General features: G+C 48.1%; 1 protein-coding gene across 4 annotated transcripts in view; it reads left to right on the top strand.

Annotated features, from left to right (window-relative positions):
- LOC117369113 (zinc finger protein 704-like) overlaps window positions 1–17,580 on the top strand; it is a 147,578-nt gene that overhangs the window by 76,256 nt on the left and 53,742 nt on the right. For all 4 annotated transcript variants that reach the window (XM_033963132.1, XM_033963135.1, XM_033963131.1 and 1 more), the window contains one exon: window positions 5,327–5,445. In XM_033963132.1, the coding sequence (XP_033819023.1) occupies window positions 5,327–5,445 (119 nt within the window). The remainder of the gene's footprint in view (window positions 1–5,326; window positions 5,446–17,580) is intronic.

Here is a 17,580-nt window from a genome sequence, read left to right as displayed (position 1 = left end):
GACGTCGGAGGGAGGGCTTAAGCAAAGCCCTCCCTTCCTCCGACGTCAGCGCTGACATCAGGAAGACTTCCGGTCGGCTGTGTGCGGCTGCGGCAGGGCAGGTAGGAAGAAGGCAATGGCGAACGAAAGAGGGGGGAGGGGGCGGTCCGCCCCGAAGAATGTGCACAGCTGGTCAGGTCCCCCGATCGACCGACAACAGGCCCGGCCGACAAACCTCCCTGCCCTGTAGCCGCGAATCTAAATTACCTCTTACAGCAGCTTCAATAATCCAGCTGCTGTAAGAAGGTAATTTAGATTCGCGGCTACAGGACAGGGAGATTTGTCCGACCGGGCCTGTTCTGTTGTCGGTCGGGTGCAAAAGCGCCACAAAGGTGGAGGCAGGGAGGGAGGAAAGGTGGAGTGGAGAAGAAAAGACGCTTAAGGGGGGAGAAGGCCGCTGAAAGCACATGTTGGAGCAGGGGATGAGAGGGAGGGAGAGAAGGGGAAATATTGGACAAGGGCAGAAGGGATGCTAAATCATAGGGTGACAGGCAGAGAGAACAACAGGAAAAAGAGTGGAAGCAATCTTGAACCCTGAGGGTGAGGGCAGAGAGAGGTGGTGAGATGATTGATCATGGGGAGAGGGACAAAAGGGAATAGAGATGGGATAGGAAGATAGTGGAAGTAAAAGGACAGGGAGATGTATGTTTTTAGATGTATCTAAATAAAAATAATAACAAAAAATTTATCTTTTTTATGTCATCTTAGCATATTTTATGCTGCAGAACGAATTATTTTTTTTTACATGTATTCCTATGGGAAAACGCGTTTCACATAACGAACGTTTCACATAACAAACTTGCTCCTGGAACCAATTAAGTTCGTTGTGTGAGGCACCACTGTATTGTGGATTAAGATTGTACAGGTCAGTTACCTAAATACTTCAGGAACAGATATGTTTTTAGGTTTTTCCTAAATTCCCCATAAGTATTAGGCATAAGCAGTTGTTCCAGGTCTTTACCCCATAATGCTGCCTGATGTGCGAGAAGATATTGATGATGGGGAAACAAAATTCAAGTGTGAGCTTCTCTTATGTCTGTTGGTTGTGAAAGAGAAAAGGTCAGTTATATATTTAGGGGCTAATCCGAATAGTACCTTAAAGTCAGATCATCTTTTTGTCCTCTTAGCGGGTCATCGTAAGGAGAATGGCGCTTCCAAGGCTACGATTGCACACTGGATCAAAGAGACTATCACTTCCGCCTATCTTCTTCAGAAGAAGCCTGTTCCGGATTTAGAAGCCTGTTCCAGATTTTCTCAAGGCTCATTCCACTCGGGACCAGCCAGCTTTTTGGGCTGTCTTCTCTGGTGCCTCCAGTGGATATCTGTAAGGCCGCGGTTTGGTCTTCTCTGCATTCATATCGTATGGAGGTCCAGGCGCATTGGGATGCAGTGTTCAGTGAGCATGTTCTGGTGGCGGCCCTCCGGGGGTCCCACCATAATGGGTATTGCTTTGGTACGGCCCATCAGTGAACTGTACTGGTCTGGAGAGATGCTAAAGAAGGAGAAATTAGGTTCTTAACTGCTAATTTTCTTTCTTTTAGGCTCTCCAGACCGGTACAGTCCCCACCCTTTCTGTCTGTCTATTGTTCTTATGGGATTCGCGTAAAGAGTGTGTTTTTTCTGCAGGTTCTAGTATTTTTATAGGGTCGGGGAGATAAAAAGAACAGCGGCTTTGGCTCAACTGGTGAGCTGTGGGGACGTTTTGCTGAAAGGGCTTCTTCTATGCAATTTCCAACAGTATTGCTCTATGTTAGTTGTTACTCCTGTTAGGAGTGTTATTACTATTATAATTAGCACTTCTTAGTTCTACTTGGCTATTCAGCAGAATGGTTAGGCTAGAGCAGCGGTCTCAAACACGTGGCCCGCGGGCCACATGTGGCTCTCCAAGTATTATTTGCGGCCCGCGGTCTGGACTAAATAATTCCTTCCTTTTGGAGCAGCAGCGGGTCTGGCCGGTTCGTTCCGTTCAAAGCCGCAGGTTGGCGGCTCCTTGCGCTATTCGCTCCTGCATCGGAAGCCTCTCTGACATCACAACATCAGAGAGGCTTCAGACGCAGGCGCGGATCTCGCAAGGAGCCGCCACCCGCGGCTTTGAATGGAATGAGCCGGCCAGACACGCTACTGCTCCAGTGGCGTACCAAGGGTGGGGTGGTCCGCACAACTGGTCACCCTCCACTGTTCTTCATAGAGTGCGGCTCGCAGCTCGTCTAGAGCAGGGGTGCCCAACTGCTTCCATTCCCTTCTCACCGCCGGCACCATGCTCTTTGATCTCCCTGCTTCTCTCGCCGCCCGACCTCAATTCTGACATTGAGAGGACGTTCTGGCTAGCCAATCGCTGCCTGGCTGCCCGGAACGTCCTTTCCGACGTTAGAATTGACGTCGGGCGGCGAGAGTTGGTCGACCCCGTGGAGATCTCGGCCTGTTCCCGATGGCAGCAGCAGCCTATATTCCCCGGTGGCGGTGGCATGGGGGAGGGCAGGAAGGAAGAAAGAAAGAAGGGGGGGCAGGGAGCCAGAAGGAAGAAAGAAAGAAAGGGGGGCAGGGAGCCAAAAAGAAAAAAGAAAGAAGGGGGGGGACAAGGAGCAAGAAACAAAGCAAAAAATGGGACAAGGAATCAGAGAAAGACAGACATAGAAAAAGAAAGAAAAAGTTGGGGGAGGGAATGAGGTCTGGAGGAGAGGAAGCATACAGGAGGCTGAAAGAAGAGAAGAAATATTGGATGCACAGTCAGAAGAATAAAGTGCAACCAGAGACTGATGAAATTACCAAAGGTAGGAAAATGATTTTATTTTCAATTTAGTAATAGAAATGTGCCAGTTTTGAGAAAGAAAAGATATTAAACTTTAAATGTGAGTGCTGCAGAAAAAATAGAGTACTTGGAGGGCCGCAGAAAAAATAGTTAATGTCTTATTAAAGAAATGACAATTTTGCATAAGGTAAAACTGTTAAAGGAAAGTTTTATAAACTATAAAGAGTTTAACCTCCTGCAAAATTGTCATTTCTTTAATAAGACATTAACTATTTTTTTCTGCGGCCCTCCAAGTACCTACAAATCCAAAATGTGGCCCCGCAAAGGGTTTGAGTTAGAGAGCTGCACGGGAACGGGGATGACGGGAATCCCGCGGGACCCGCGGGTTCCCCCTTCGGGTCACGGGGATCCCGTGGGGACGCCCCTAGGGTCGCGGGGATCCCGTGGGGACGCCCCCTAGGGTCGCGGGGATCCCATGGGGATGCCTCCGAGGGTCGCGGGGCTCCTGCGGGGCTGGATGTACTCAGTCGCGCGGCTCTTCTTCTCCCTACCTTCTCTGCTTGCAGCACAGAGCCGAACGGAAGTCTTCCCGACGTCAGCGCTGACGTCGGGAAGACTTCCGTTCGGCTCTGTGCTGCAGGCAGGGCAGGTAGGGAGAAGAAGAGTAGTCTCGCGGTTCGAGTGGCTACCAAGGGAGGGGGGCGGTCCGCCCCGCCCCGGTTGCAGCACAGCCGGCCAGGTCCCCTTACTTTTGTGGCACTTCCCCGACCGACCGATAACAGCCCGGGTCCGACAATCCTCCCTGCCCTGTAGCCGCAAATCTAAATTACCTTAATACAGCAGCTGTAAGAAGGTAATTTAGATTCGTGGTTAAGGGCAGGGAGGTTTGTCGGACCGGGGCTGTTGTCGGTCGGTCGGGGAAGTGCCACAAAAGTAAGGGGACCTGGCCGGCTGTGCTGCACCCGGGGCGGTAGAGAAAGAGGGAGGGAGAAGGACGCTGAAAGGCCATGGTGAAGACAGGAGGGGGGGAAGGACTCTGAAAGCACTTGAAGACAGAGGAGGGAGAAGGACGCTGAAAGCACATGGGGGAATACAAAGGGGTGGAGAAGGACGCTGAAAGGCCATGGGAAAGGCGGGGGGAAGGACTCTGAAAGCACTTGTGGAAGTCAGAGGGGGGAGAAGGATGCTGAAAGCACATGGGGAAGACAAAGGGGTGGAGAAGGACGCTGAAAGGCCATGGGAAAGGCGGGGGGGAAGGACTCTGAAAGCACTTGAAGACAGAGGAGGGAGAAGGACGCTGAAAGCACATGGGGGAATACAAAGGGGTGGAGAAGGACGCTGAAAGGCCATGGGAAAGGCAGGGGGGAAGGACTCTGAAAGCACTTGTGGAAGTCAGAGGGGGGAGAAGGATGCTGAAAGCACATGGGGAAGACAAAGGGGTGGAGAAGGACGCTGAAAGGCCATGGGAAAGGCGGGGGGGAAGGACTCTGAAAGCACTTGAAGACAGAGGAGGGAGAAGGACGCTGAAAGGCCATGGGGAAGACAGAGAGGGAGAAGGACGCTGAAAGGACATGGGGAAGATGGGGGGGGGGGAGAAGGACATTGAAAGGAAATGAGGAAGAGAGAGTAGGGAGAAGACGCTGGCAGGGAAGAAGACAGATGCCAGACTATGGGGGGAGCGGAGAGAAGAAGATGGGTGCCAGACCAATTTGGAAGGGGGAAGAAAGGGAGAGGCACAGTAACAGAGCAAATGGAAGATGCAGAAGGAAGAGAGACAGTGGATGGAAGGAATTGAATGAGAGCATGAGGAAAGCAGAAACCAGGCAACAAAGGTAGGAAAAGAATTCTATTTCTTTTTTTTTTTTTTTTTGCTTCAGGATAAAGTAGTATATTAGTTGTGTTGATAAAAATTTATAAACATTAGAGGCTCTGGTAGAAACCCGTTTACAAAGTATGTATTCTTCCCAATTAATATTTTCAAATTAATAAAGTCTTTTTGCTTATTTGTAAATGGGTTTCTACCAGAGCCTTTAATTCAGTAGCATAATTAAATGAAATAACTATTTCTGAAGTTTATAGGGACGGGCGGGGACGGAGGGGATTCCTCGCGGGGACAGGTGGGGACGGAGGGGATTCCTCGCGGGGACGGGTGGGGACGGAGGGATTCCTCACGGGGACGGGTGGGGACGGGTGGGATTCCTCGCGGGGACGGGTGGGACTTTGGCGGGGACGGGTGGGATTTCTGTCCCCGCGCAACTCTCTAGTTTGAGTTTGAGACCACTGGGCTAGAGGGAGGCACAGCTATTAGTATTACAGACAAAGTTTTGTCTTAGTCTACACCTACTGGTCATGGTGAGCTATTACCCATCAGTGAACTGTACTGGTCTGGAGAGTCTAAAAGAAAGAAAATTAGCAGGTAAGAACCTAATTTCTCCTTACAGGGTGGGGTTAGGTGGTAGAGAGAAAGGGATTGTGGAGAAGATCTTTGTTTAATGCATGTGGCTGCAGCTTTTGTTTTACAGTGTGTGTTTCCTGCAGGGCTGCCTGGCTCAGATCCAAACAGTGGGTATTGGAGAGAAACTGCCCCAGATTGCGCATTCAGCTGTCATCAAAACTTCAACTGTGATCTCTGTGCCAAAGCCAGCCTTAGGGACCAGGTGTGTACGCAAGATCAAATGCCAGCCAAAGTGAATAATCCTGTTAGCTGCTAGTCCTAAGTAGGCATACAGCTGTAGATTTCAGAGCCAGGGTCAAACTGCTGTTCTAGCACTAGATTTCATCCTGGAGCAATGAATTATGCACTGTTGACAGGTATGGCATTTGTTCATCATACTGCAGAAGTGTGGGCAGGACAGAGGTTCTGCTAATGAAAATGTAAATGAGGTGCGGCTGCTAGAACTTTATGTCTGCTTTGGCTTTAGAGGACATTTTCTCTTGAGACTGTGCAGGAACACTTGAAGATAACTTCAGCTGATGGAGTCCAGGGTGTAGAAAAACACTTAGCTACAGAGAAATCAGAGTTGATCTCTGAGCATGTGCTAAGGTTCCCATGCTGCTTTACTGTCCTCCCTACACTCCAATATCCACAGGACATGTGTGCATCTATTCTTAGGGCAACTTTGGTTCCAATGCAAAAAACACATGGATCCTGAACATGTGGGCAGTGCTTCTTCACCCAGGAGGCATGCAAAAGGTATTATCTTACATTTTCAACTCCACCTCCCTGCATCACGAGGCACTGCCTTCTCGCCTCAGTTTTTTTTTTTTTTCTGAAAGCAAGGAGAAGGTGTCTTTTTAATTTGCTCTGCTTAATATTTATTATTTTGGGGTATTAATTGAAGGGTTTTTTTTTTTATTTTCGGTGCTTTTGATCTTCCCAGTAGTCCTGGGTCATTTTTGCCCGGGGAAAGCTGCAGACTCAGGGTTCTGAGGTCTCTAACTTGGTAGGCCACCCTTGCTGCAGGACACCTGTCTGGCCAGCCTGCCCTAACACTTGGACTAGCTCAGGGTTCAGCTCCTGGGAGTCTGCTCACCTGGTTTCATTCAAAGAATGTGAGCACAGGCTCTTCTTGGGCCTCACACTTGTCGAGAGACCTTATGGGTGCGTCTACACCCCCCATCTCCCCAAGAAAGCATGTGGAGACTACAGGGGTAGAGGGTTTCAGACTGGTTCAGCCTGTGTAAAAGGCAGCCCGAAGAGACAAGCCCCAAGATATCCTGCTTGCTTTTCTGAGGCAGAAAAAAACTTTTCCTCTATTCAGCTACAATGTAAGCTGATGCAGGCACAGCACATGGCAGCACTGTGTAAGAAAGACATCGGGGTGGAGTTGAATTTGGGGGTTTTGAAGAGTTTCTGGGGTTTCCTTGTGGGTTCCTCTCCCCTAAAATCCTGTTTTTGAATTTTTTTTTGTCTGCTTTTATATCTGCTCCAAACTGTTTTTGGTGCCAATATCGCAGCTGTTGTGACCATCTTGGATTTCCCGATTTTATTTTAAAAGCCTCTCCCTGCTTCAAAACAACTCATTTGGGTCTAGAATAAGTCAGGATGGACTACGCAGTTGGTTTAACAACTGTATCATGGCAACTTTGCACTGAATGGGCTCCTGAGGAGCGACTGTGTGCTGTGTGCCAGGGCACACAAGGGGGGGAGCGGAAGTGTTGGGATTAGTCCCCTCGCCAGTATCCTCCAGAGGCACAGAAAGCTTAAGAAGTGGGACATAAATCTCTCCTAGAGTTCTTTACTAGCAATTCAGCTCGCCAATGAAATGAAAGTACACAGGGAGGTTCCCTGAGGGAGTCCTAAAGAGGTCCTTTGGGTACTTCGGTCAGATTTTTTACTCTGATTTTATAGCCCACATGTATGAGGCCTATGTAAAGTACAAACAGTTTCCAGGCCCCCAGCTGAGGCTGTGCAGTTAGCATGCAGGAGAGTTTATCTCTGCAGAATCTGGCTCTTTTTCAAGAAAAGGGACAATGAGAGCCTGAGATCCAGTCAGAATAGGTCTGGGACGATTGGGGATCCCGAGTCTATACCTCTTCTCTCCAGAAGTGCCTCCTCTATAGGAGACGCAGGTTCTTGTGGAGGTGAGGACAGCTAGGAGACCAGGGAGAGGATCCAACATTGTGCAGACTCTGAGCCATCTGACTTAAATGAAATCATTGCAGTCTCTCTGCGGGAACTAGATTTAGAGGTTCTGCAAACTGCCTCCTCAAAGCGCTCACTGCTGAGCAGCTCCAAGACCTAGCCCACATTGTTCCCTTCACACCCTGAGATCACTATGATGCTGACTGAGCATTTGGGAAATGCCAGAGGGGCCCTTGTGAGGAACCAGGGCAATGTTTAAGCTGTATCCCATGGCTCCTGATTTCCAGCAACTGTTTGCGCTACCTAATATGGATGCCTTGATGGCACAAGTTACAAAGCGTACTTTGCTTCCCAGCAAAGGTGGTGTGGTCCAACTACTACTATTTATCATTTCTATAGTGCTACTAGACATATTCAGCACTGAATATCAAAACATAGAAGAGACAGTCACTGCTTAAAATAATTTACAATCTAAACAAGACAAACTGGACAAGAAGGTGCAAATACAGTGGGCTGGGGGTGGGGGCAATTACAGAGGGAATGATAAGACAGATCTGAAGGATGCTCAGGACCACAGACTAGATCTGATTCTCAAAAGGCAATTTGTGGCTTTGGCTTTGGTTTTTAAAGCAGTGGAAGTAGCTTCCTTTATGGTACATGCCTGCCATAAAATGCTATGCCAGCCTCCGGTTTTAGAGGTGAGCACCTACCCCAGGCAGTTCTGGTGGGGGTGGATTATGTTGCAGATGCTGTGTGACATGTTTAGAGTCATAAGTAAAGTGTCTACTCTATTTCTACCTGTAGGATGATCTGGATCAGACAATGGGCGAGAGATTCAGAGCAAAGCCATATTGAGGAAACTGCCCTTTAAGGGACAGATGCTTTTTGGGAAAGGGTTAGATGATCTTATGACTAGTGTAATGGACAGGTGTCATAAGTGTCTCTTAGATAGCAAGCCACATGCACCTCAAGGTCAAATCATGGCTCCTTTTGAGGCTACAGACATCTTTGGCAGTCCTCGGTGAACATTTCATGGAGGTCATTTCAAGGGACTAGACAGAGATTTGGTGCCTCTGGACAAAACCCTGCATCAGGTGCCCGTTCTGTATCTAATTCCAAGATGTTCCAATTACACCAAATCCCTCTCCTCTCTTCTCCGGATAGGTGGGAGACTTGCAGAGTATCAGGAGGACTGGGAACAGATTTGCACAGACCAGTCTGTGTTGGACATCATTCGAGAGGAGTAAAAGCTTGAATATTTTTCAGCCGCCTTGAGATTTTTTTTCATAAACTTCCCAGTGGAGAGGCCTGAGAAAGCAGCCAGGGTACGAACAACAGTGCAATGGCTGCTGCAGATCTGGGCATTGAAAGAAGTCCTGGAGGCCAAATCAGGCTTGGGCAGATACTGAATATACTTCTTATCCCAGGACAAGCAGGCAGCTATTCTTGACTGATGGGTGACGGCACCGACGGAGCCCCGGTACGGACACTTTTAGAGTGATTGCACTCTAAGAACTTGGAAAGTTCTGGTAGGCCGCACCGCGCACGCGCGAGTGCCTTCCCGCCCGACAGAGGCGCGCGGTCCCCAGTTTTCTTGTTTCCGCGGAGCCAAGAAGACGCACGTTTCAACGGCTGTTGAACTTTTTCTAATTTTTTCGCCTTCCCGTTCGCGTAAACTTCTTGGGAAATATTGTTTCCCTCTTTTTATTTATTTTCTTTTAAAAAAAAAACAAAACGAATTTTGGTTTTTCTTCTAATTTTTTCGTTTTGCCCGGCGGGGCCTGCTGCCACCATCGAGGCCTCGGCCTTCGATTTGGCAGAAGCCGTGTTTACGTTCATGCCCCCCCAACCCGGCTTTAAAAAGTGCCAGCGGTGCGCGAGGCCTATTTCTAACTCTGACCCGCACAAGTGGTGTTTGCAGTGCCTCGGACCTGACCATCGGGCATCCACCTGCACACGCTGTGCCACTCTCCAGAAAAGAACCCTTAAAAACCGTCAAATTCAGCAACGGTTATTATTCGGTACCGACATGTCGGACACGGCGGCACCGGTCCCTACTTCGACCCCGACGCAGTCGGCACCCGTCTCGTCGACGCCGCGCGATACCGCGTCGGCGTCGCACCAGTCAGGTAAGCCGGCTAAGAAGCCTTCCCCGCTGGAGCGTCCTCCGGTCAAAGTAGCAGAGAGCCCAATCCTGCCGACCGCGAGACGCCCACGGAAGTGCTCCGCACCGATAGAGGTAAGCCCCTCGACATCGGGTTCCTCTTCGGAGTGTAGAGCGGCACCCAAGGTACCGCAGAAGAGAAAAGCGGTACCGGTGCCTTCTTTAGACGAGCGCATTGCTGCCGTCTTACAAGTGCAATTGGAGAATCAGTTAAAGCAACTCCTTCCTGCACTACTGGTACCGAACCTTCCGGTACCGGTCCGGTCTGAGCCATCGGTGCCGATAGTTCCACAGCCCATGCTCTCGGCTTCCTCTTTGTCGGCACCGACACAGTCTACTTCCATGCCAGTCCTAGCACCTGAGTCGACTGCTCAGCATCAGGCTGTTCAGACGGCGGCACCGGTGCAACTGCAATCTCCCGGTACCGTCTCTATGAGATCAGGAAAATCGGTACGCAAATCCCGACACCTAGATCCCTCCACTCCGGAATCTCGACGCAGTTTTCAAATTCGAGACCCTGATCTGTGGGGTGATTCAGAGGACCCTATGCTCTCTGAAGGGGAATGTTCATCTGGTGATGAGGATCCTTCTACTTTAGATCCATCCTCTAGACCAGATGTAACTTCATTTTCATCCTTTTTAAAAGAGATGTGTGACTCTCTCTCTATCCCCTTGGAGGCTGAGTCGAAAAAATCCAAAGCTTTTCTTGAAGCACTGGATTTTGACCAACCTCCAAGGGAATATCTCAAGCTACCTCTCCATGATATCTTGAGAGAAACCTTTTACAAGAATTTGGAGACACCCTTGACTATTCCTGGAGCACCTCGCAAATTGGACTCCTTATACAAAGTCATCCCAATTCCTGGGTTTGACAAACCACAGCTCCCACATGAGTCCCTATTGGTTGAATCCACTCTAAAAAAAATCCACGGGAGCTAGTGTGTACGCCTCAGTCCCTCCTGGCAGAGAGGGAAAGGCCATGGACAAATTTGGCAAACGGCTATACCAAAATGCCATGTTAGCCAACAGGTCAGGGAATTATGCATTCCACTTCTCCTTTTACCTTAAACATCTCGTTCAAGATCTCACTACTTTTGAGAAGTACCTCCCTGACCGTAAAAAATCTGCTTTTCGCCACACTACTTCATCACTGTTGCAGCTTAGGAAGTTCATGGTCAGGTCGATATATGACACCTTTGAGCTGACCTCTCGGGCTACAGCTATGTCGGTGGCTATGCGTCGACTGGCGTGGCTCAGAGTGTCAGAACTGGATGTCAATCATCAAGATCGACTGGCTAATGCACCGTGCCTGGGGGATGAGCTGTTTGGAGAATCCATGGACTCCACCACTCAAAAGTTGTCGGCACATGAAACTAGGTGGGATACTCTCCTCAAAACCAAAAAGAAAACCCCACCTTCCAGGCCTTTTCGCCAACAGTCGGCCTACCAACGTCGATTTGTTGCTCGTCCTTTGCCACAAGCCCAGCAACAACCCAGACGTCAGCGGCAACAACAGAGGCCAGCTGCTAGACCAGCACAGCAGCAACAACAGGTGAAGCCTCCCCCTTCACAAAAATCCACTCAACCCTTTTGACTTAGTTCTCCAGGACATAGCCAGTCTCCATCCTGCTGCCCATCTTCCGCAGCCCATAGGAGGACGCCTTACTCTCTTCATCAGCCGTTGGGAATCCATCACCTCGGACCAGTGGGTCCTCAACATCATCCGCCACGGCTACTCTCTCAACTTTCAGACTCTTCCGGGCCAAAGTATTCCAAAAGAGTCTGCTTTGAACTCTCCTCAGTCCTCCCTCCTTCTTCAGGAAGTTCAATCCCTCCTCCTTCTGAACGCCATAGAGGAAGTTCCTCTAGATCAAAAGGGGCAGGGATTCTACTCACGTTATTTCCTAGTCCCCAAAAAAACAGGAGATCTCAGACCTATTCTAGATCTTCGGGACCTCAACAAATGCTTGGTCAAAGAGAAATTCAAAATGTTGTCTCTGGCCACTCTTTACCCCCTTCTCAATCAAGGCGACTGGCTATGCTCCCTCGATCTCAAAGAAGCATACACTCACATACCGATCGATCTAGCCTCCAGGAAGTATCTCCGCTTCATGATCAATCGTTGTCACTACCAGTACAAGGTTCTGCCCTTCGGTCTTGCCTCCTCTCCAAGAGTGTTCACCAAATGCCTGATTGTGGTGGCTGCTTTTCTTCGTACCCACCACCTTCAGGTGTTTCCTTATCTGGACGATTGGTTGATCAAGGCCAATGCGCCTCAGACAGTTCTCATGGCCACCAACCAGACCATTCTATTTCTCCGTTTGCTGGGATTCGAGATCAATCTACCCAAATCTCATCTCATTCCCTCTCAGAGACTTCAATTCATTGGAGCAGTCTTAGACACAGTCCTCATGAGAGCGTTCCTACCGTCCAACCGTCTTCTCATGCTTCAATTTCTATGTCAACAGGTACTTCTGCAGACGTCCATCTCTGCCAAGCGCATGATGGTTCTCTTGGGTCACATGGCGTCTACAGTTCATGTCACCCCTTTTGCACGTCTTCACCTACGCACCCCTCAATGGACCCTAGCCAACCAGTGGTCCCAAGCGATAGATCCCTGCTCACGACACATATCTGTAACATCATCTCTTCGTCAGTCTCTACAATGGTGGTTGATATCCTCAAATCTATCCAGAGGTCTTCTGTTCCATCTACCTCCCCATCAACTGGTTATCACCACCGACGCCTCCCCTTATGCCTGGGGAGCTCATTTGAACGAGTTCCAAACTCAGGGACTTTGGACAGCCCAGGAAAAGAAACATCAAATCAATTTCCTGGAACTCAGAGCGATGTTTTATGCCCTCAAGGCCTTCCAACATCTCCTCTTTCCTCAAGTTCTCTTGCTGTGCACAGACAATCAGGTTGCGATGTACTACATCAACAAACAGGGTGGGACGGGCTCTCGCCTCTTGTGCCAGGAAGCCCAGAAGATCTGGACTTGGGCCATAAATCACCATCTATTCCTGAAAGCTATCTACATTCAGGGAAAACAGAATTGCTTGGCGGACAAGCTCAGCAGAGTTCTCCAGCCTCACGAGTGGACACTCGATCCTCTCACCCTACAGTCCATCTTCACTCAGTGGGGCACTCCTCAGATAGACCTCTTTGCAGCCCCTCTCAATCACCAGCTGCCCCTCTTCTGCTCCAGACTCTACACTCCTCACCGTCTGGCAGCGGATGCATTTCTCCTCGACTGGTCCAATCTGTTTCTGTATGCTTTCCCTCCTCTGCCTCTCATGTTGAGAACCTTGTTCAAGCTCAAGAGAGAGCGAGTCACCATGATTCTGATTGCTCCACGGTGGCCCAGGCAACATTGGTTCTCCCTTCTACTTCAACTCAGTTCCAGGGAGCCTTTTCTTCTTCCTCTGTTTCCTTCTCTGCTTACACAACAGCAGGGGACCCTTCTGCATCCCAACCTCCAGTCTCTGCACCTGACAGCTTGGTATCTCTCGGGCTGACTTCTCATGATACACTTTTATCTCAGCCTGTTCGTTCAATTCTGGATGCCTCCAGGAAACCTGCCACTCTGCAATGTTACCATCAGAAGTGGACACGTTTTTCTTCCTGGTGCTTCCTCCATCAACATAATCCCACTTCCCTTGCAGTGGAAACTTTATTGGATTATCTCCTTTCTTTGTCTGACTCTGGCCTCAAGTCTTCTTCTGTCAGAGTCCACTTAAGTGCTATTGCGGCGTTTCATGAGCCAGTCCATGGAAAGCTCCTCTCAGCTCATCCCCTGGTGTCCAGGTTCATGCGGGGTCTTTTCAATGTTAAACCACCTCTTAAAGCCCCTCCTGTTATCTGGGATCTTAATGTGGTTCTTTCCGTCTTAATGAAACCTCCATTTGAACCTTTAGCTACTACCACTTTCAAGTTTCTCACTTGCAAGGTACTTTTCCTCATCGCCCTTACCTCTGCCAGGAGGGTCAGTGAGCTACATGCACTGGTTGCAGATCCACCTTTTATGGTCTTTCATCATGATAAGGTGGTCCTGCGTACACATCCAAAGTTTCTCCCTAAGGTTGTCTCCGACTTCCATCTCAACCAATCCATTGTTCTGCCTGTCTTCTTTCCAAAACCTCATTCTCATTCTGGAGAACAGGCTCTGCATACTTTGGACTGCAAGAGGGCTCTCGCTTACTATCTTCAGCGTACTAAGCCCCACAGATCAGCTCCTCAACTCTTTCTGTCCTTTGATCCGAATAAATTGGGACGTCCTGTTTCTAAACGTACGTTGTCTAATTGGCTGGCAGCGTGCATTTCATTCTGTTATGCTCAGACCGGACTGACACTGGAAGGTTCTGTCACAGCCCATAAAGTCCGAGCTATGGCAGCGTCTGTAGCTTTCCTCCGGTCCACGCCCATTGAGGAAATCTGCAAGGCTGCCACTTGGTCCTCAGTTCATACTTTTACATCTCATTATTGTCTGGACGTATTTTCCAGACGGGATGGACACTTCGGCCAATCTGTTTTGCAAAATTTGTTTTCCTAATGGCCAACCTTCCCTCCATCCCTCTTTTTGTTAGCTTGGAGGTCACCCATCAGTCAAGAATAGCTGCCTGCTTGTCCTGGGATAAAGCACAGTTACTTACCGTAACAGGTGTTATCCAGGGACAGCAGGCAGATATTCTTGCGTCCCTCCCACCTCCCCGGGTTGGCTTCTTAGCTGGCTTATCATAACTGGGGACCGCGCGCCTCTGTCGGGTGGGAAGGCACTCGCGCGTGCGCGGTGCGGCCTACCAGAACTTTCCAAGTTCTTAGAGTGCAATCACTCTAAAAGTGTCCGTACCGGGGCTCCGTTGGTGCCGTCACCCATCAGTCAAGAATATCTGCCTGCTGTCCCTGGATAACACCTGTTACGGTAAGTAACTGTGCTTTCATGTCAAAGAAAGATTCAGATGACTGAAGGCAAGTTCTGAATCTCTAGTCAGTCAGTGCATCCTTAGAAGTGCCTAAGTTCCATATGGAGATGGTAAGATCAGTTATTGCCTCAGTTGCTGCAGGGAAATATCTAATCTCTCTGGATCTGACAACGGCATACTTGCATATTCCCATTTTTCCAGCTCACAAAAGGTTTCTTAGATTCCATGTGCTAGAAAAACATTTTCAGTTCTCAGCACTCCCATGTGGACTTGCAACAGCGCCACATACATTTACCAAGATAATGATAGTGGCAGCAGCACATTTGCAAAGAGCTGGGATTCAGATTCATCCATACATAAACGACTGGCTCATCAGGGCTCTGTCCCAGACAGAGGGCCACAGGGCAGTGACATAAATAGTTCGCCTCTTACAGGAACTGCATTGACTCAATTTCCAAAAGAGCCAACTGGATCTCTTGCAATCCCTGGAGTACTTAGGGATTGTATTTGTGAGGAGCTAGCTAAATTAAAGGTAGATAAAGTGATGGGGCCAGATGGTGTACATCCAAGGGTGCTGAAGGAACTTAGGGAAGTTCTGGTGACTCCACTGACTGACCTTTTCAATGCTTCTCTAGAGTTGGGAGTGGTACCGGAGGACTGGAGAAGGGCGGATGTGGTCCCTCTACACAAAAGTGGAAGTAAGGAAGAAGTAGGGAATTATAGGCCAGTAAGTCTGACTTCTGTGGTAAGCAAATTAATGGAAATGCTTTTAAAACAAGAGAATGGTGAAGTTTCTGGAATCCAGTGGATTACAGGACCAGAGGTAACATGGATTCACTAGAGGTAGGTCTTGTCAGACAAATCTGATCAATTTCTTTGACTGGATGACCAGAGAATTGGATAGAGGGATTGTGCTAGATGTGGTGTATTTAGATTTTAGCAAAGCCTTTGACAGTGTACCACACAGACAGCTAATAAATAAACTGAGTGCTCTTGGGATGGGCCCCAGAGTGACGGGCTGGGTCAGGAACTGGTTAAGTTGAAGATAACAGAGTAATGGTCAGTTGAGATCACTCTGAGGAAAGGGATGTTACCAGTGGTTTGCCTCAAGGTTCTGTTCTTGGGCTTGTTCTTTTTAACATTTTTATAAGCGATATTGCTGAAGGGCTGTCAGGTAAGATTTGCCTCTTGGCTGATGATATCAAAATTTGTAATAGAGTAGACACCCAGGATAGTGTGAATGACATGAAGAAAGACCTGGTGAAGCTTGAAGAATGGTCTGAAATTTGGCAGCTAAAATTTAATGCTAAGAAATGTAAGGTCATGCATTTGACTGCAGAAAACCGAAGTAACGGTACAGTGTAGGGGGTGAAGAACTTTTGTGCACAACAGAAGAGCGGGACTTGGGTGTGATTGTATGTGATGATCTTTTTTTTTTTTTTTAATCTTTATTGATTTTCCAAACAGTGCAAAACACAAATATTGTGACAGGGAAGCTCCTGTCACTGGTTTAAAACCTGCTTTAAATCCTGCCACTAAAACAAATGTGCCTATTCCTAAGCCAAGGAAGCTGCCCATTAACTCTGTTCCTAGTGATAAGATCAGAAAGGCAGGGCAGAACAGAGAAGGGATGGCAGAGGAGAACAGAATACCTGTTCTAAGTCACTATAATCCCTTTTATAAATCATCTTTGAATCCTCCAGCTAAACCTCTGGTCAGGGGTGGAGCTGACAGGCAGAACTTGGCTAGAGCAAGAGTGAAAGTTACCCAGCAGAATAAATTAAAGGCAGCTGAGAACACCTACATTCAATCAGGAACTTGGATTGTAGAGCGTGTCTCACAGAGCAGGGAATGCAAGGCTAGGAAACTCCCTGACCCACAGCACTGGCAGACTAACAAAACGTGGCTTTCCAAACAAAAGCTAAGTGAAAGGGGAAGGCTCCAGGAGCAGGGCTTGCCAAAGGCTGCTTCAGAGGATAGCCTGCATCCAGCCTCAGAGAGCGAGGAATCTCTCATGGAGGTAGAGGGAGGTGTTTCTGAGAGAAATGACATGGACTGCAGCCCTGAAGTCTTAGACTATATGTCTGAATGCAATGCAGCATGAGGCTGTAAGGTACTGTGTGGGGGAGGGGAATGAAAGTTTGTACTGTAACAATGGTCTAACGTATTTAAAAGAAACAGTTCTGTCCTTAGGAAGGACTGTATGATGAATGAGAGTTGGAGGTATGGACAGTGGCGTACCTAGGGTATGTGGCACCCGGGGCCCATCATTTTTTGACACCCCCCCATGTAAAAAAATATTTTTTGTAATGACCATGAAACGGAATAAATGGTCAGAATAGAAACAGGCAGTGAAAATTTTCTCATATTCCAAACATAACATAACATAAATTATGTCTGAATTGTCATGACATCAGAAGTACATATGGAGTAGTTGCAGGTGATGCTTGGGACAGTTCTGATTGTGTTAGTTCAGTTTTATGTGTTTTTGAATAGAAGGGTTTTTATTTCTTTTTTGAAGGTTTTGTAGTTTGTGGTCGAGGTCAATAGGTTGTAGAGTTGGGGGTCGAGTGTTAGGATGTTGTCGAACAGTTTTTTTCTTTTGACGTTTTTGGTTGGAGGGTGTGTGAATGGTGCATGAGTTCTCCTATGTCTGGTTGAGGTGGATTGAATTATTTAGCTGAAGAAATTAGTTACCCCCTCATCCCACACACATTAATTCTCTTCCATTTTTGTTCCCATTATAAAAAACACTGATAAGTTCTCAGAAAAAAAATACATTAAAATAAGAAGTGAAAACAAAGGCCTAACTGGGTTAGACCAATGGTCCATCATGCCCAGTAGCCCATTCTCATGGTAGCCAATCCAGGACACTAATACCTGGTCAAAACCCAAAGAGTAGCAACATTCCATGCTACCGATCCAGGGCAAGCAGACACTTCCCCCATGTCTTAATAACAGATTATGGACTTTTCCTCCAGGAATTTGTCCAAATCTTTCTTAAAACCAGCTACACTATCTGCTTTTACCATAACTTCTGGCCACTTCATTTTTAAGTTTAGATCTTTCCTTTCAAACAGAGACCTTGCTAGATGTCAAATACAAGGTAACTTCACATGGA

This window comes from Geotrypetes seraphini, chromosome 11 (assembly GCF_902459505.1).
Source record: "Geotrypetes seraphini chromosome 11, aGeoSer1.1, whole genome shotgun sequence".
Taxonomy (NCBI): Eukaryota; Metazoa; Chordata; class Amphibia; order Gymnophiona; family Dermophiidae; genus Geotrypetes; species Geotrypetes seraphini.
Note: the sequence above shows the minus strand (reverse complement) of the source record. Positions and strands in the feature narration are given on the sequence as shown.